Source organism: Apostichopus japonicus, chromosome 5 (genome assembly GCF_037975245.1).
Source record: "Apostichopus japonicus isolate 1M-3 chromosome 5, ASM3797524v1, whole genome shotgun sequence".
Lineage (NCBI taxonomy): Eukaryota > Metazoa > Echinodermata > Holothuroidea > Aspidochirotida > Stichopodidae > Apostichopus > Apostichopus japonicus.
The window spans coordinates 23,214,004-23,234,638 of record NC_092565.1 but is presented as its reverse complement, the minus strand read 5'-3'; the positions used below and the strand labels follow the sequence as shown (position 1 = coordinate 23,234,638).

Here is a 20,635-nt window from a genome sequence, read left to right as displayed (position 1 = left end):
ATAGCGTTTTTCGTATTTTGCCGTTGCTAGGTTACGCTACGTACCTCTACTCACCGTTATGTACCTCCCGTTCTCTCCCGTTCTCTTGCTAGTTTGCATTTTTCCGTAAGCTTAAGAGTTAGTCTTTCCTTAATTCGGGCGTTTTAGTTTGTCTCGTAACCAGCTGAAGTTTTTTTTTTTAACTTTCGATGTTTCGGCCAGGCAGAACCTGGGTCGAACACGATTTGTGTCCTAAGTGTAGAACCTACACCAGACGGGACCCATGCCTGGTCTGCATAAATTTTTCGCCAGCCCAGTGGCACTAGATAGACCAGTGGCTTACGAGTCTAAGAAGCAAGCTTTAGGGCAGGCTGGACTTGATTCCTTAGGCCATCGGTGCCCCAGAAAAAGATATAGGAGAGACAAGAGAGAGAGAGAGAGGAGGAGGGAGAAGTGGTGAGAGAGGTGGAGGAAAGTGGCCAGGAGAGGGCCGAAGGAGAGGTGGAGAGAGAGAGAAAGAGTACCCCTAACGGTCCCGGCGACGTCCGGTTGATTACGGCCAGAGGGAAGGGCAGGAGCAAGGCTCCTGCCAAGAAAAGACCTCTTGAGAAGAGGCACGGCTCGGCCGGGCTAGAGGCAACGTCTCAGTCCGGGTCGCAGCAAGAGAGACCCATGGAGCGCGGGCTACAGGCCACGGAGAGCTCGGGTCCGAGAGAGAGAGTACGACCGAGGGGTCGCTGAAACGGAGCCGGTCCCATAGCAGGCTCCGGGGAGCCCGGGTCCGGCGAGAAAAAAAAAAAAAAAAAAAAATCCCACCGGAAAGGACAGAATGTCCGGGTCGAGGAATACCGGCGTGGTGGTACCCGGCGTGGTACGCACACAGAGACGGGCTCCGGGAGCCTGGGTCCGGCGAGGCCCCGGGTCCGGCGAGACCCCGGGTCCGGCGAGACTCGAAGGGAAGGCAGAACCGAGTTTTCACTCCAGATCCGAGACCGCCCCCGGAGCCGGGAACCAGAGCTATACAATCGACTGCTGGGTCCTCAGAGATTGGCTCCGGAGGGCCCGGGCCCGACGAGAACGGGGGCGCAGGGGCAGAAGCCCGGTCCGCAGATCTCCAAACGGGATCCAAAACTGGTCCCGAAGTCGGGAGCCTACGAGAGTAACAACATTTACAACTGCGACATTTACAATAACATTTACAACTACAACAACATTTACAACGAGATTAACAACTGCTAGGCCCCCAGAATGGGGTAGCAGGTGCAGAAGCCCGGCCCGCAGACCCCCTAACCGGAGCCGCGGCCGGTCCTGAGGCCGGGAACCGACGAGATTACCAATGCCGGGCCCCCAGAACGGGGTAGCAGGGGCAAGCGCCCAATCCGAAAAGAGAACCAGCCCCGAGCCAGGTTCCCACGGCAAAGGGAGAAATACTTATCCCCAGACACCGAACACAGACATCGGTGCCGAGGAGCGATCGCAACCCACGGCCAGCCCGGCCGCGACACCACGATCAATCCCAGACCAAAGAATGGAACCTGATTTGTTCCCCGGCAAGGACGACCTGGTTTGCAGAGCGTCGGGCAACCTGTCCGGCCTAGACGACGAGGTCGACCCCTAGATTTCGGGGTTACAGAGGACGGTTACTCCCGCTTCCCAGAATAGGGGGAGTGTCCCCCTCCCGGAACTAGCAGCTTGAGCGGCGACGACAGGTTCGAATCATTTGCGGAAAAACACCGCTACCACTACACATCCCAAATGTGTGTTTATTTATCGAGTACCTGCAGACACTCATGGGTCATATTCTCCTCGCTAATTATACTCCTCTCTAATCATAATTCATCGCCATTTGCCTAGGTTAAAATCTTACTTGTGTTTAAAAACACTGTCGTTTAAAACACTGGTGAACCCACTTCCAGAACATGTTAAAATGCGTAAGACTGAGGGGTTTTAAATCGGTTCTCATGACTTACAGTATTCCGTTTACTTTAAAACCTTGGCAAACTGCTAGGAAGAGAACTTTCTCGAGACTTGGCAAAGTGCCAGGAAACATAACGCTCATAGATCCTTGGCAAACTGCCAGAAAAAAAGGTACAACGTGGCACATTTGTTAAGAGAGGAGGGGGGGGCCAAGCAGCCACCTGGCTTGACACGTGTAAGCTCAACTTTTACTGCAACGAGCTATCGACTACGTGAGCGATCCTATGGAATAAGCCTTTCTTCCTATTTCTTTGGTGAATTACCAAGACAAACGCGTTAGTAAGTTGAAAAAGGGGTAGGATACAACCCCAGCAAGTTACAAGCGCTAACACGCTCCGAACATACAGCATGCGCTTTATGAACAATGTTCGATGTTCCGACATCTTAAGCAGAGTTGCATTTCGTAGCACCTGATGGCCTAGTCTTGACTAGCCTAGGCGCTAGGTGGTTTCAATAGGAAGCTGGATACCTTTACTGCACTACGAAATGGACACATCTCGACAGGAAGAGATTTGAGAAGTAACGGGTACGTTATCATAACATTCAATACGTGTTTATTACGTTAAATGTGGTGTTGATAAAACGTTGACATAAGATGTCTATGAGATATTACGTTATATTAATGTTATATTAATGTCTTAACGGAAATTGTTTTGAAATAATAGCCCCTAAAGGGTTTCGGTAACATATTTCTTACACCTCTAATAACGCTATCATAGCAAAAGACTAAACATTTAGTAACGCCTTTGTGTTTGCTGAGTCACTCCCTGGACTCCGTTAAACAGCCAGGATTTATGAGGTGGAATTTCTACAAACCCACCCTACACATCCCCTGTTGGGAGTTTGTTCCTGGTGAGTAGGGCTGTAGCTTAGTTAGCTCAGTGGTTAAACCCGGTGCCTTCCAATCAAAAGGTCCCCGGTTCAAGTCACCCCAAGATTAATGTATGTTGTCCAGTTACAGAGCTGTTGACAATTCATAGTCATGGACATTAAAATATGAATGTACGAGACTGACTTTGGTCAGCTTGCGGCTTTGATAAGCCAATGAGGCTTCTTCACAAGTTCCTACTTGCAGGATGATCTAAATTACATACACAAATACATACATATACTGTAGTTGTAAAAGCCACATAGCAGCTGTAGCATTGATTAAGACTCTGATGAAGCAAACTATCCATTCAGTACTCAATTTTTGGAGAGCACTGTGGTCAAGCGGTGTAGGCAGTGTACTGGTGATCTAAGGCTTGCAGGTTTTAGTCCTGGCCAGATCATTCTGTTGTTTCCTTGGGCAAGGCACTTTATCTCCATTGCGTCTTTCCATCCAGGAGGGATTTCTCTCTGTTTAACAGGTTATTGTTGACCAGGGTAATATTGCTAGCGCCTCTGGCTTCGTTATCGATAGATAGGCCGGCGCAGTTCAACCCTCAATATTATTATTAATATTATTTTTCATGGAAAGAACCTCCATTAAACCTCCCTACAGGGTACAGCTTAGGTCTACATCATCAAGGCATTACTTTTCTTCAGAGGTTTTCTGATTGCAACTGGTTGATAACTAAAGGGGTCATCAGCGGTACTGTGGTAATGCAAGCAGTACTGCGAGTGCTGCTGTACTGCAGGCGCTAACAAGGTTATCATACAGGCCACTGTCCTTGACTTCTTTAGCAGCATATACAGAGAAACCACTTTCCTGCACCACAGTGGCGTCAGCAGGGCAAAGGATCGGCCCCAACACTCTATTTGCAAAGATAACCAGGTTTCATGTACTTCCGCCTCGCTCTCAGGACTCCAGGGCAGAGAGATTGTGCCGTCTGGCATGGGAGACCGTCACCACAGCTGCAGAATCTGGCACGGCCCTATGGGTCTCCCATATAGCCAGAAAGGAGAGTGTGAGGGCCGATGCTCTGCCCAGGGGACAACTCGACCCCGACGAGTAAACCCTTCGCAAGGAACATGCGGTAGGTTTTTCCACATGTTCGGCATACCTCTGATAGACCTGCTTACGACAAAGGGCAACAATGGGCTGCCCATCTTTTGTAACAGGCGGTCCCACCTGCAGCCTCCCACATAGCGCCAGGTCCCTGCCTTGAGACGGACCAGAGGTTTAAATTCTTCCCCCCCCCCCTTTGGCATGATCAGCCAGATACTGAGGAAGATTCGCAGCTCCAAGGGTAAACTCATCCTAGTGGCTCCCTCCGGACCCCGGGTCCCAGGCCGCAGGTCCCACACACAGGCCCCAGACGGGGACGTCTGGTTTTCCAGACGGCTCCACGCTGGGCATTAACCCAGACATTGACCAGCTCACCAAAGGCATGGCTCATCGCCGTCCACGAGTCAGACAGTTAGCCCCCTCTGCGGGGCTCTCAGCAGTGCTGCATGCCCTGGCAGGGCCGCTGTACGAATCGTCGGGGAACGTTTCCCTGGCTGCTCTTACAAAGAAAACACTCTTCGTCATTGCGGTAGCGTCAGCGTGAAGGAGTTACCTCCAAGCCCTAACAACCAAACAGAACCACATCAGATTCGAGGGCCATGGGGCGAGGACAGTTCCAGACCCGTCCCTTATTGCCAAGAACCGGGCCTTGACTTTCTTGCCCGGGGACATTTTCTTTCCGGAAATCAAAACCCTTTCATCAGTGGCTGAGGACAAGCGATGGTGCCCAGTCAGGGCACTGAAGTGGTACTTAAACAGGACAGAGAAGTTGAGACAAACAACCTCCCTTTTCATCCTGCCACGACCACCTTAAACAGCAGCCGCCAAGGATACCCTATCCCGATGGCTAGTAGAGATGATCCGCCCGTTCACGATGGGGGGATACCCGGCCAAGAGATCACAACATCAGTGGGGCCTCGGCTTCCACAGCTCTCTCTGCCGGTATCCCGATACAGGACATCCTCAAGGTGGCAGCGTGGAAAACACCAACTACGTTCGTCGCCTGTTACTTACCTGACACTCTACACGCCGAGGCAGCTTTTGGTAGCGCGGTGGTAGCCGGTTGGTACTTGGTCCCACCCCTCGGGCCTCCCACCATCGGGCAGTGCCACTCGGTGCTAAGGTTGTGAGGAGACAGGTAAGCGAGGAGCGAAGTAAATATTCCAAAACTTACTGGTTTGGATATTTACGAGTGACGAGCTTACCTGTCTCCATTCCCGCCTCCCTCCCCCGAGGGGGTGGGACACAGCCGGACGGGGGAGCAGTCGTTCGACTAGGCTCACGACTCCAAGCACAACACCAGATAGACAGAGCCAACAACTACTAAGAGTCACCGGCCAGGTCTATCGGTGAGGGTAACTTTGCACCCTGTGTTTTTCATAGGCGTACTCACCTAAGTTGTCTTAGGGTTAGCAAGTGTTGGGCCTTTACAGGATGAGGCTCCTTGTTAGGAAAAAGGGGTAGTTTCGCCTGCAGGGCTCAGGAGAGTGTCCCCCCCCCCCTTACCCGCTGCGGCGGGGAGGATTACACTCTCCCTGCTAGGAAGGCATCAGTGCCTTTTGTTAAGGGCTCACCTTTGAGAAGTTTAGTCGACGGGAGTCCTTGGGGGTGGCCAGAGGATTCTGGCCACCCCTATTTCGGTGACCGTGAGGCCACTTTTAAGGAGTGGTCTCATGAGTAGTGAGGAGTGACCGAGGGGGGGTTCGGTCATAGAGGGCGCACAGTGTTATTATTTTACCAGGACTTTATAGGCACGGTAGAATGAGGTGCTAAGGTTGTGAGGAGACAGGTAAGCTCGTCACTCGTAAATATCCAAACCAGTAAGTTTTTGAATCTCTCTAGGTGACAGCTGCAATACATATTGTTCAAGTGATATTTCCATTCCATTTATTTATCTGCATTGTAACTGGAATAGGAGACTCAATTGTTTTTTTGAAAAAGTGTGGTTTGAAATAATTAACTGCAAGGGTAGTACTGTACATACCTTGGAATCATTTTCTTCATAGATAGCTTTGTCATTATCATCATCAGATGTCTGCAAGAAGTAAAATAAAGTGAATCAATAAACCATATATAAATTCATTGTTGATATACAATATATAACTCTCCAGGTGACAGCTGCAATACATATTGTTCAAGTGATATTTCCATTCCATTTATTTATCTGCATTGTAACTGGAATAGGAGACTCAATTGTTTTTTGAAAAAGTGTGGTTTGAAATAATTAATTGCAAGGGTAGTACTGTACATACCTTGGAATCATTTTCTTCGTAGATAGCTTTGTCATTATCATCATCAGATGTCTGCAAGAAGTAGAATAAAGTGAATCAATAAACCATATATAAATTCATTGTTGATATACAATATATAACTCTCCAGGTGACAGCTGCAATACATATTGTTCAAGTGATATTTCCATTCCATTTATTTATCTGCATTGTAACTGGAATAGGAGACTCAATTGTTTTTTGAAAAAGTGTGGTTTGAAATAATTACTGTAACTGCAAGGGTAGTACTGTACATACCTTGGAATCATTTTCTTCGTAGATAGCTTTGTCACTATCATCATCAGATGTCTGCAAGAAGTAGAATAATGTGAATCAATAAACCATATAAATTCATTGTTGATATACAATATATAACTCTCCAGCTGCAATACATATTGCCTGACATTGTTAGTTAGCTGCCAATTCTTGGTCTTTGGCTTTCACCTTCCAACATTACTGGAGTGCCAAGTGATTCATTGGTACATTGATCAGTTGCAATTGTAAGCCAATGGTACCCATAGACACTATCATGTGTGGAGCAAACTGCAGATTCTAGTTTCACACAGATAATCTGATCACACCTTTCACATACAGTATATTCTGGTGGCCATGGCGACTAGATCTTTTCATTTTGGCGACTTAAAAGTCTAGTCTTTAGCTAATTAACAGTACCCCTGATAATTAATACTTGTAGATATGCATCATCAAGACAGCTGGGAAACATTCACTGAGATAGGCCTATAATTTATGCAAGACTGTTTACCTGTTCTTCTATTTGCTGCATCATTTTATCAAATACTGGTTGAAGTTCAGGATACTCCTGTAAATCAAATAAATTGATTTAATACTAAAATTAAACTGTGATCAACTACAATATTTCTATGCCATTTTTGCAAATTTACAGCACATACTCCTTTGGTATTTCAAAGGATTCAATAGATGCAATGCATACAGGCCTAGGGTAACTATTAACACTTTTTGCATATCATTTGTTATAGGAAGAACAGTTTGTTACTGGACAAATAGAATCAAAGAATAGGCAATGCTGCATTTAGTTTAACTGATAGCATTTTACTATTTGAAGAGCAAAATTGAAGGAACTTATAAATTTATATATATATACTTTGTTAATGAAACTCCAGGATTGGAAGCAGTTATACTCTTTCAAATTTACTTGTTGTGTGGTTCTGCTGTGGAACAAGAAACCACATGGAATTTGGGAAAAGTATGTTTCTTACACCTCAAAGATAATTGGTATGACATGCATGTTATATCATGCATACATTGATAGTTAATCAGTGTGTATTTCAGAAACATATACATAAGTACATTATAGCACATTTTGATGGTTTGTACCAACAACGTGCACATACTGTATCTGCCAAATCTTAGAATGTACAGCTTTGGGCATTTACTACAAATCTGCTTATTTTGATCTCTTGTGTATTTCGATACAAAACCTATTTTTCTATGATCATGAATTGACAGATTCCAATTTTAAATATTTTCCTCTGATGTTAGTATCATATTACTGATAAAAATTGTAGGATTCCTATGGGGAAATGAATTTAGCACATTTTTGTTGAGATGCTGTATATATGGCAATGTATTATTTTTTTCCTCTTTTTTTTGTGGAGGGGGGAGGGGGTGGGAGCAGAGTCAAAACATTTAGTTAGGATTTATTCAAGTTAACTTCTCCAAATCCTTATAACTCATGTGATGAAGTTTTTACCAAAACAAGCCTGTGGAATATGTTCCAAAATCACGATTTGAATTGTAAAAAACATGTATTGATTTTACCATGTGAATTTACATGTTCCGTACATGAAAGTTAAATTGGAAGTAACATTTTTATTTTTGGTTATGTTATGCTTCAATGACCACCTCCTTTCATAGACAAGAATAGCTAAGAATATACTACAAAATTTATTTTGGTAATATTTCTTCCCTGGAAATTAGAATTGTATATACTTTACCTCTTGGCAGGATACAGTACAAATATCTGTTGAAATGAAGAATAATTGTTTAAGTTTTGGATATTATACATCTATTCCTATTACAGTAAATAAGTTTAGCCAATACCAAATAGGCATGATAGAGCAATATCTAAAAATATCTGAAATATCTTAATATTTTGTAATTACAGAAATTCAAAAATGTTACTTTTGCATTCAGTCGGTTAAATAAACATTCAGGTAACATGTCAATTTAACTCACCATATGAGTACATATTCCCTGTCATTTCATCCAAAAACACAGGCTCATTGGGGTTGTTATCTGTGGCAATTTAAAAATGAAAATCGATAAGTCATAAAGACAATGAAGAGAGTGTTCTCATTAAAAATTAATAGTCCAAAGGCTTCATTTTTCTCAGATCGGCATCAAAATATAATGAAATATATATAGCATAAAATATCTAACAGAATACATAAAGAAAACTTGTTAATTAATAGGTAACAATTAAAAGGCTATTTAAATGCTGTTTCACTTACCAAGTGAATGATGGTATTTTCTCAGATCAGCATCAAAATATAATGCACCATTTGGGGATTCTGAAAGAGTGAAAATGAAGTTTGCAGTTTACAGAACTGATAAAAATTAGTGAGTTCAATAAAAGTAAAATGGCTCTAAAAGTATTTAAAACAATTTGTTCGGATTGAACACAATAAAACTCACCTGTGAATGAGACTGATGTTGATTTGCATGCAGTTTCCTAAAACAAGAATAAAATTAACAAAGTAAGTATGAAACATATTTAGAATGACATTTAAATGTAACAAAATAACAGATCAAACTATTTTCACAATCAACTTTTTTAATTTGTTATGTTAAAACAGAAAAACATGAATTTTCTAAGAACAAGAAAAAGGTATATTGTGTCAGAAAAAAAACATTTCCCCAATCCCTAGGAATAGGTCACGCAACTAGGCCAGGACATCAAGACAGGTTCAGTCCTAAGATCAGCTTCTGAGCAAAACATAGATCAGTGAATTTGTCTAACATAAGAGACTCTTCCTGTACCGAGTCAACCATTTCATTGAATGGATATGGGAGAGCAAAATACAAACATCTTTACAGCTAGTTCATGCAGAACCTGTAAGCAAAACTGAATATAGTTGTCCAGTTTTTTTATCAGGCCGATATGGAATTCCAATGCTATGATTGACATGACCATCATCATAATAGCTGTTGCTTCAGACCATGCTATTTCTATATTTCTGGCCGATTCTTTGTTTTGCAGCCTAAAAATTGCTTGATATGGGACGGGTTCAGTAGACAGTACAATATTTCACCTGTTATATGAGGTATTGACTATGTCCATTCTGATATATTTTATATTCTTAGGTTATAGATTATATAGTAATATATTGTGTATTTTAGCATGATGGAAGCTTTCCCGTATTTGGCCATATGCTCATCAATGGCTGAAGGGGTTTTTAACCTTCATGTACTCTATAGTCTGACAGTAGCTTGATCTAAGAACCTTGTGATGACAAAGTGGGATACACAGCTTCTGAATGGCACCTCTGCCCTAAATGTCTTGACTGACCAATACACGATAGCGTAATATAGTTAACATGCAGCTACCACAACTAACGTTGTTTAGATACAATTTAAAAAAAAGGTGTACTAGGGCTTATTGAATCATGTTTGTGAAATTTACCATAGCCCCACAAAAGTATCCATGGTCAAATCATCTGTGTGAAACAATGCAAATCTACAGTTTGCACCACATTTGACTGTATGTATGTCCCGATTCTGACCAACAATTGAATGCACCATGCACTAAATCATGTGTGTGAAAATCATCAAAACTGCTTGGTATGGGACGGGTTCAGTAGAATATTTTCACCTGTTATATGAGGGATTCAATATGCATATTCTGTTATATTTTATATTCTTAGGGTATATAGATTACATCTATTGTGTATTCTAGCTTGTATAGTTTAATACCCATACCTATAATTATTGTCTTAAATTAATTTACCAAAATATTATGGTACATACCATAGTATTCATTTCCTCCTGAGGCACTTCATCATGCTCTTCATTAGTTGTCTGCAAAAAGTACAATCAGTGAATTATTGATCTTGATTGAAATAAATATAATGCTTAGAGATTTAGGACCTGTCTATATTGGGGTGTGTTATTAAAATGATCAAGAATTTCCACACAATTGGCATCCATACAGGAGTGTATTATCAATATAATTACCACTCGGTTCCGGGGACCACCAATTGCCTTATCTGATGGAACATTTCCCCCGTATTAGGCCATATATGCTCATCAATGGCTGAAGAGGATTAACCTACTGTATAGTCTGACAGTAGCTTGATCTAGGAACCTTGTGATGACAAAGTGGGATACACAGCTTCTGAATGGCACCTCTGCCCTAAATGTCTTGACTGACCAATACACGATAGCGTAATATAGTTAACATGCAGCTACCACAACTAACGTTGTTTAGATACAATTTAAAAAAAAAGGTGTACTAGGGCTTATTGAATCATGTTTGTGAAATTTACCACAGCCCCACAAAAGTATCCATGGTCAAATCATCTGTGTGAAACAATGCAAATCTACAGTTTGCACCACATTTGACTGTATGTATGTCCCGATTCTGACCAACAATTGAATGTACCATGCACTGAATCATGTGTGTGAAAATCATCATAGCTGACACAGCGTATAGATACTGCTTCAGACTATGCTATTTCTATATTTCTGGTCGATCCTTTGTTTCACAGCCTCAAAACTGCTTGGTATGGAACAGGTTCAGTAGAATATTTTCACCTGTTCTATATGAGGGATTCAATATGCCCATTCTGATATATTTTATATTTTTATGGTATATATATTGTGTATTCTAGCTTGTATATAGTATAATACCAATGCCTATAATTATTGTCTAAATTAATTTACCAAAATATTTTAGTACATACCATAGTATTCATTTCCTCCTGAGGTACTTCATCCTGCTCTTCATTAGTTGTCTGCAAAAGGTACAATCAGTGAATTATTGATCTTGATTGAAAGAAATATAATGCTTAGAGATTTAGGACCTGTCTTTATTGGGATGTGTTCTTAAAATGATCAAGAATGTAACAATTGGCATCCATACATGGTGTGTACAATATCAATAATTACCGCTCTGTTCCTGGGACCACCAATGCAATATTCTTTATCTGATGGAGCCTTTCCCCCGTATGAGGCCATATGTTCAATGCATAGCTGGAGAGAATTTTAACCTACGGTATAGTCTGACAGTAGTTTGATCTAGGAACCTTGTGATGACAAAGTGGGATACACAGCTTCTGAATGGCACCTCTGCCCTAAATGTCTTGACTGACCAATACATGATAGCGTAATATAGTTAACATGCAGCTACCACAACTGACGTTGTTTAGATACAATTTAAAAAAAATTGTACTAGGGCTTATTGAATCATGTTTGTGAAATTTACCATAGCCCCACAAAAGTATCCATGGTCAAATCATCTGTGTGAAACAATGCAAATCTACAGTTTGCACCACATTTGACTGTATGTATGTCCCGATTCTGACCAACAATTGAATGTACCATGCACTAAATCATGTGTGTGAAAATCATCAAAACTGCTTGGTATGGGACGGGTTCAGTAGAATATTTTCACCTGTTATATGAGGGATTCAATATGCATATTCTGTTATATTTTATATTCTTAGGGTATATAGATTACATCTATTGTGTATTCTAGCTTGTATAGTTTAATACCCATACCTATAATTATTGTCTTAAATTAATTTACCAAAATATTATGGTACATACCATAGTATTCATTTCCTCCTGAGGCACTTCAACATGCTCTTCATTAGTTGTCTGCAAAAAGTACAATCAGTGAATTATTGATCTTGATTGAAATAAATATAATGCTTAGAGATTTAGGACCTGTCTATATTGGGGTGTGTTATTAAAATGATCAAGAATTTCCACACAATTGGCATCCATACAGGAGTGTATTATCAATATTATTACCACTCGGTTCAGGGGACCACCAATTGCCTTCCTTATCTGATGGAACATTTCCCCCGTATTAGGCCATATATGCTCATCAATGGCTGAAGAGGATTAACCTACTGTATAGTCTGACAGTAGCTTGATCTAGGAACCCTGTGATGACAAAGTGGGATACACAGCTTCTGAATGGCACCTCTGCCCTAAATGTCTTGACTGACCAATACACGATAGCGTAATATAGTTATCATGCAGCTACCACAACTAACGTTGTTTAGATACAATTTAATTAAAAGATGTACTAGGGCTTATTGAATCATGTTTGTGAAATTTACCATAGCCCCACAAAAGTATCCATCCTCAAATCATCTGTGTGAAACAATGCAAATCTACAGTTTGCACCACATTTGACTGTATGTATGTCCCGATTCTGACCAACAATTGAATGTACCATGCACTGAATCATGTGTGTGAAAATCATCATAGCTGACACAGCGTATAGATACTGCTTCAGACTATGCTATTTCTATATTTCTGGTCGATCCTTTGTTTCGCAGCCTCAAAACTGCTTGGTATGGGACGGGTTCAGTAGAATATTTTCACCTGTTATATGAGGGATTTATATTCTGTTATATTTTATATTCTTAGGGTATATAGATTACATCTATTGTGTATTCTAGCTTGTATAGTTTAATACCCATACCTATAATTATTGTCTTAAATTAATTTACCAAAATATTATGGTACATACCATAGTATTCATTTCCTCCTGAGGTACTTCATCATGCTCTTCATTAGTTGTCTGCAAAAAGTACAATCAGTGAATTATTGATCTTGATTGAAATAAATATAATGCTTAGAGATTTAGGACCTGTCTATATTGGGGTGTGTTATTAAAATGATCAAGAATGTCCACACAATTGGCATCCATACAGGAGTGTATTATCAATATTATTACCACTCGGTTCCGGGGACCACCAATTGCCTTCCTTATCTGATGGAACATTTCCCCCGTATTAGGCCATATATGCTCATCAATGGCTGAAGAGGATTAACCTACTGTATAGTCTGACAGTAGCTTGATCTAGGAACCTTGTGATGACAAAGTGGGATACACAGCTTCTGAATGGCACCTCTGCCCTAAATGTCTTGACTGACCAATACTGTCATAAAAGTGTAATAATGTTAACATACAGCTACCACGACTGAAGGTGTTTAGATATTATACAACACCTAATTATATTCCGGCCATTTGATTGGTCCATTGCTCGTCGATTGCATGCAAAATCCGCTCTATTGCACTCTATGAAATAGAACCATGTGCTATACTTTTTTGATAGCACTTTTTTCAATGGTAAGAGAGCATAGAAACCTGTCTGTTCAAAAAAATCTGTTGCATGAGTGCATTTTACATCCAATTATATCCAAATTTGAAGGTGTTGTATGAAACAAATAATGAATGGTTTCCATTTGTGCAATAGTACAAATATTACATTCGTTGAAAAATGTAATTTGTTCCATTCAACTCAGCTGCGCCTCGTTGAATGGAACTTTCCATCTTTTAACTCATGAAATATTTGCACTATTGCACTCATAACCATCTATAATTTGTATACTATCTTAAAGAAAGGTGTACTATTGAATCATGTTTGTGAAATTTACCATAGCCCCACAAAAGTATCCATCCTCAAATCATCTGTGTGAAACAATGCAAATCTACAGTTTGCACCACATTTGACTGTATGTATGTCCCGATTCTGACCAACAATTGAATGTACCATGCACTGAATCATGTGTGTGAAAATCATCATAGCTGACACAGCGTATAGATACTGCTTCAGACTATGCTATTTCTATATTTCTGGTCGATCCTTTGTTTCGCAGCCTCAAAACTGCTTGGTATGGGACGGGTTCAGTAGAATATTTTCACCTGTTATATGAGGGATTTATATTCTGTTATATTTTATATTCTTAGGGTATATAGATTACATCTATTGTGTATTCTAGCTTGTATAGTTTAATACCCATACCTATAATTATTGTCTTAAATTAATTTACCAAAATATTATGGTACATACCATAGTATTCATTTCCTCCTGAGGTACTTCATCATGCTCTTCATTAGTTGTCTGCAAAAAGTACAATCAGTGAATTATTGATCTTGATTGAAATAAATATAATGCTTAGAGATTTAGGACCTGTCTATATTGGGGTGTGTTATTAAAATGATCAAGAATGTCCACACAATTGGCATCCATACAGGAGTGTATTATCAATATTATTACCACTCGGTTCCGGGGACCACCAATTGCCTTCCTTATCTGATGGAACATTTCCCCCGTATTAGGCCATATATGCTCATCAATGGCTGAAGAGGATTAACCTACTGTATAGTCTGACAGTAGCTTGATCTAGGAACCTTGTGATGACAAAGTGGGATACACAGCTTCTGAATGGCACCTCTGCCCTAAATGTCTTGACTGACCAATACTGTCATAAAAGTGTAATAATGTTAACATACAGCTACCACGACTGAAGGTGTTTAGATATTATACAACACCTAATTATATTCCGGCCATTTGATTGGTCCATTGCTCGTCGATTGCATGCAAAATCCGCTCTATTGCACTCTATGAAATAGAACCATGTGCTATACTTTTTTGATAGCACTTTTTTCAATGGTAAGAGAGCATAGAAACCTGTCTGTTCAAAAAAATCTGTTGCATGAGTGCATTTTACATCCAATTATATCCAAATTTGAAGGTGTTGTATGAAACAAATAATGAATGGTTTCCATTTGTGCAATAGTACAAATATTACATTCGTTGAAAAATGTAATTTGTTCCATTCAACTCAGCTGCGCCTCGTTGAATGGAACTTTCCATCTTTTAACTCATGAAATATTTGCACTATTGCACTCATAACCATCTATAATTTGTATACTATCTTAAAGAAAGGTGTACTATTGAATTGTGTTTGTGATATTTATCATAGCCCCACAAAAGTATCCATCCTCAAATCATCTGTGTGAAACAATGCAGATCTACAGTTTGCACCACATTTGACTGTATGTATGTCCCGATTCTGACCAACAATTGAATGTACCATGCACTGAATCATGTGTGTGAAAATCATCATAGCTGACACAGCGTATAGATACTGCTTCAGACTATGCTATTTCTATATTTCTGGTCGATCCTTTGTTTCGCAGCCTCAAAACTGCTTGGTATGGGACGGGTTCAGTAGAATATTTTCACCTGTTATATGAGGGATTTATATTCTGTTATATTTTATATTCTTAGGGTATATAGATTACATCTATTGTGTATTCTAGCTTGTATAGTTTAATACCCATACCTATAATTATTGTCTTAAATTAATTTACCAAAATATTATGGTACATACCATAGTATTCATTTCCTCCTGAGGTACTTCATCATGCTCTTCATTAGTTGTCTGCAAAAAGTACAATCAGTAAATTATTGATCTTGATTGAAATAAATATAATGCTTAGAGATTTAGGACCTGTCTATATTGGGGTGTGTTATTAAAATGATCAAGAATTTCCACACAATTGGCATCCATACAGGAGTGTATTATCAATATAATCACCACTCGGTTCAGGGGACCACCAATTGCCTTCCTTATCTGATGGAACATTTCCCCCGTATTAGGCCATATATGCTAATCAATAGCTGAAGAGGATTAACCTACTGTATAGTCTGACAGTAGCTTGATCTAGGAACCTTGTGATGACAAAGTGGGATACACAGCTTCTGAATGGCACCTCTGCCCTAAATGTCTTGACTGACCAATACTGTCATAAAAGTGTAATAATGTTAACATACAGCTACCACGACTGAAGGTGTTTAGATATTATACAACACCTAATTATATTCCGGCCATTTGATTGGTCCATTGCTCGTCGATTGCATGCAAAATCCGCTCTATTGCACTCTATGAAATAGAACCATGTGCTATACTTTTTTGATAGCACTTTTTTCAATGGTAAGAGAGCATAGAAACCTGTCTGTTCAAAAAAATCTGTTGCATGAGTGCATTTTACATCCAATTATATCCAAATTTGAAGGTGTTGTATGAAACAAATAATGAATGGTTTCCATTTGTGCAATAGTACAAATATTACATTCGTTGAAAAATGTAATTTGTTCCATTCAACTCAGCTGCGCCTCGTTGAATGGAACTTTCCATCTTTTAACTCATGAAATATTTGCACTATTGCACTCATAACCATCTATAATTTGTATACTATCTTAAAGAAAGGTGTACTATTGAATTGTGTTTGTGATATTTATCATAGCCCCACAAAAGTATCCATCCTCAAATCATCTGTGTGAAACAATGCAGATCTACAGTTTGCACCACATTTGACTGTATGTATGTCCCGATTCTGACCAACAATTGAATGTACCATGCACTGAATCATGTGTGTGAAAATCATCACAGCTGACACAGCATATGGGTCTGTTCACGTTAAAGCGCCCAATTTGGTTGCCTGAGGTACCAAATTTTCAAATTACAGTAAAGAACTTCTATTCTAAGTAAATAACATAACTAATATCTGCACTTTATGAATCAGAATTGAACAGAGCTTAAACTATTCTGGAAATTATATTCAAGATGGTTGTAAGTGTGACAATCTATAAATTTTCCAAAATTTGTTCTTTTTGTAATGGTGGTGTGTCATTCCATTGCTGCTACATTTGGGAATTCTGTTTTTATTTTCTTTATTAACACAAAATTTGCTATTGTAAGACAAGTTTTCAATGATATCGATGATGTTTCTTAAAAAATATTCGAGTATCGTTAGAAAATATTCAATTTTTCCTGAAATAATGTTAAAAAAGTTTTTCTTTAAAGAACAAAATTGAAATTAATAGTAACAATTACACCATAAAATTAAACCACAACATAAGCACATATAGTAACCAAAAGCTGAAAATTCTGGGTCATGTCCTCTCAGAATTTTTTTTTTCTTGACTCTTGTTTCAGACATCACCCCTCCAAAATGATCTTGTTTCGGACATCACCCACCAATGGTTTACCTAATATATTAAACCTAATATTTAGTAATAAACCAAATGATGTTCATTTCATGGCAATAATGAATAGAAAAGCATTTTAGTAAGTTGATACCTGTACCAAAAGAGATCTATGGACCCTTCCTAGGTTCCAAGTTCAAAACAAAGAAAAGGGATACAAGTGATCCAAGTGATCAACAAGACAATTATTAAACGAAGGCCATGCTTGTTAATACTTAGCAATATATATCAGTACATCACGATATGTGATGATAACAAACAGCATCAAATTCATTTGAAATAATGAAAAATGCAAACACTTGTTTTATAGATTTGCATAAGACTGTCTTGGACTATGTTTCGGACATCACCACAACTGTATTAGGACATCACTGTAATGTTTTCTACACAACGCATATCATATCAAAAGTTAAATTTGTAACAAAGGGGTCTTTGTTGTTGACAAGCTACCTACAAGGTATAATGACAGTTTTGAACTTATTATAGTTCACATCCTCAGTGTTTATTACAAGTTACTTTATGAGCGTTTCGGACATCACTGAATGTTTCGGACATCACCTTGGAAAAATGTTCACAAAGCTGCATAACAATAATACATATTTCAGCAGGTAACAACAATATGAAGTAATATTTTTGCTATTCAAACCTGTTCAAGCAACAAAAGTCTGCTTCAATATAGACACAACAGTCAGATAATACAGTACTTAGCAGATTTACACTAGATATTATGAATTTTTGAGGGAATGCAGTTTATTAAAACACCATAGATTGGGAAATCAACAAGGTGTACTGAAAAATAATGGCACTGTAAATTCTTGGGAAAACAAATGCCCTGAGGCACATATTTCAAATTGAACATCTGGACAGAGCCGATAGGTGAAAAGATAGGTGATAAGTGAAAATCTGAAGGCTTGGTGTAAATGATAACCCCATTTAATGTTAATGAATTATCACTGTTTACTACATACTCAATTCATACATATCCAGAATACACACATTTAGTTTAGATCTTCCTGCAAGCAGGAACTCGCGAAAAAGCCATCATTGGCTTATCAAAGCCGCAAGCTGATCGAAGTCAGTCTCTTAGATTCATTTTTAGCGACCATGATTATGAATTGTCAATTGTCAACAACTCTGTAACTGGACGACATACATTAATCTTGGAGTGACACAAACTCGGGACCTTATGATTGAAAGGCACCGTTAACCACTGCGCAAAGCCGCAAAGCTGATCGAAGTCAGTCTCTTAGATTCATTTTTAGCGACCATGATTATGAATGCGGCTGATCAAAGCCGCAAAGCCGCAAAGCCGCAAGCTGATCGAAGTCAGTCTCTTAGATTCATTTTTAGCGACCATGATTATGAATTGTCAATTGTCAACAACTCTGTAACTGGACGACATACATTAATCTTGGAGTGACACAAACTCGGGACCTTATGATTGAAAGGCACCGTTAACCACTGCGTTAACCACTGCGCAAACACTCCATAACACTCCACATAGTGACCATTCATTGATCACCATTGGCATAAAGTTAATCTCTGCTTCACCACATTCGTTACTGTACCTGTCCAGCATACCATTTGCATTGGCAAGCGTTCACCAACACTTCCCAGACATCAACTTATACATTATTTTGCAGAAAATGGTATTATTATTGACTGCAAAGAAATTTTTCCCCAAAAGGGTTATAGAATTCTTTTTATCTTTTACGGTTTCCACATTTCCATCATTACCTAGATGAAGTCTGCAATAATTGAAACAAACAGCAAATATTTACCATTTAATAAATATACAGATGTACACAGGAGACATCCCTACATAGCTAATTTGGCACCCACCTGTTGTAGCTAGTATCATTGAGTCTACTATTTAAACAATTTTCAGAAGGGAGGTATCATAACCTAAACTCCATTAGAATGCTTGGTCCTATTTTGTAATGTCAGCAATAACTATTTTGCACCCCTTCAAATGGTACCCACCCGCTCCCACCCCCTCCCCATGCACCTTTGAGCTGGATCTGCCGATGTTGAAGATTGCTTCCACTGGCCCAGCTAAGCAACAGTAGTAGCCAATACGAGTAACTACTATAAGTACTAGTTTAAATATCCTTCTTTATTGAGATTCATCATTATGCCTTGGCAATTATGATGTGAAAAACAAGTATTCATGGTTTGTACAAATACTCCTTGTCACATATGAATTAAATGATTTACTTTGTAAGATTGTTATTATTTAAGCTTATGGCCTAAACTTACATTTAAGTATAGGGCTTAGATGTTATGGTATACAGCAGCTCAGCAAATTGTTCAGCTTTATCCTTAAGTTTCATCATGATAAATATCTGTATACTGTACATATCACTAAAGATCTGAAGTCTCAGTGAAGGAACTCGGAATGAAAACATGGTCATGCATGCATGATGCACCACTCTGTGTATATTACTACTGTTGACACCATCGAGTAAACCTGGAGGTTTCACCACACAGTAAATCCGTGTACCAGTCAGAGGGTCATGTGCTGTAATGTGTTCCAGGGTGGTACTAATAATCTGATATACTGCATTAATCTTCACATTGCCCATTGTGATTTACTAACTAATACAGTAAATGTATATCTGGGCTTAGAGCAGCAGACAACACACAGTTACCTAGCAATGTCTGTACCTTAACATTATAGTTATAGTCGTTGACCAACATTTATAGGTTAGATCACCAGACACGTTCCACAGTCCTACTACTTAGCTAACATCTTCCCAAAATACTGGTAGCTTTTCTTGACAACCATCAAGTTCCCATCAACAGTTAAACTGCTCTGACATAGGGTGTTATAGATGCACACTGAGTCCATATCAATTAGAGCGACAGACGACACTGAACGGTGTTCAGTTTTTCAAAGTGACGTTGACATACTATGCTGTAGACCAGGGTTGTCCAACCTACGGCCCGCTGGCCACAGTCCGGCCCGCCGCAGGGTTGCGTCCGGCCCGCCAGAGAGGCTCTACGGTGTGAAATTTAGTGAGCAGATTTATTGATAACAATTTGAAGCTATATAATCAATCATTCGAACCTTCTGGGTCCAAAAAAAAAACTTCATACAGGTCAGTTTGTATGACACTCTCTCAGCGGAGGGGAGGGGAGGGGAGGGGGGCCGGCTGGACTGTTTTATCAGGAAGGAAAATAAGTTAGTGCGCTCCACGCGCAGTGCTCACATTTTGTTGCCTTAGGCTTCGCGCAAAAAGTCGAAAAAATCGAGCGAAGGGTTCATACGGCCCCCTACTTCATCATAATCATTCCATGTGGCCCTCCTCTGCAAAAGGTTGGACAACCCTGCTGTAGACCGATGTGATAGAAACATGAGCTACTGTGCTACAAAACTCATCTAGGCCTATTCCAATTGTGTGTAATTAACTTTACAATTATCA

At 39.6% G+C, this 20,635-nt stretch overlaps 1 protein-coding gene across 7 annotated transcripts in view; it reads right to left on the bottom strand.

Moving 5' to 3' along the window:
- LOC139968099 (uncharacterized) overlaps positions 1 to 20,635 on the bottom strand; it is a 38,434-nt gene that overhangs the window by 5,424 nt on the left and 12,375 nt on the right. For 4 of the 7 annotated variants that reach the window (XM_071972460.1, XM_071972456.1, XM_071972459.1 and 1 more), the window contains 12 exons: positions 15,553 to 15,603; positions 11,962 to 12,012; positions 11,097 to 11,147; positions 10,162 to 10,212; positions 8,830 to 8,866; positions 8,646 to 8,705; positions 8,371 to 8,430; positions 8,130 to 8,155; positions 6,917 to 6,973; positions 6,412 to 6,462; positions 6,139 to 6,189; positions 5,871 to 5,921 (listed from right to left, as the gene is read on the bottom strand). In XM_071972460.1, the coding sequence (XP_071828561.1) occupies positions 5,871 to 5,921; positions 6,139 to 6,189; positions 6,412 to 6,462; positions 6,917 to 6,973; positions 8,130 to 8,155; positions 8,371 to 8,430; positions 8,646 to 8,705; positions 8,830 to 8,866; positions 10,162 to 10,212; positions 11,097 to 11,147; positions 11,962 to 12,012; positions 15,553 to 15,603 (597 nt within the window). Of the gene's footprint in view, positions 1 to 5,870; positions 5,922 to 6,138; positions 6,190 to 6,411; positions 6,463 to 6,916; positions 6,974 to 8,129; positions 8,156 to 8,370; positions 8,431 to 8,645; positions 8,706 to 8,829; positions 8,867 to 10,161; positions 10,213 to 11,096; positions 11,148 to 11,961; positions 12,013 to 12,898; positions 12,926 to 15,552; positions 15,604 to 20,635 lie in introns of those variants that run through there. The other 3 variants (XM_071972463.1, XM_071972457.1, XM_071972458.1) reach the window with 3 other exon arrangements.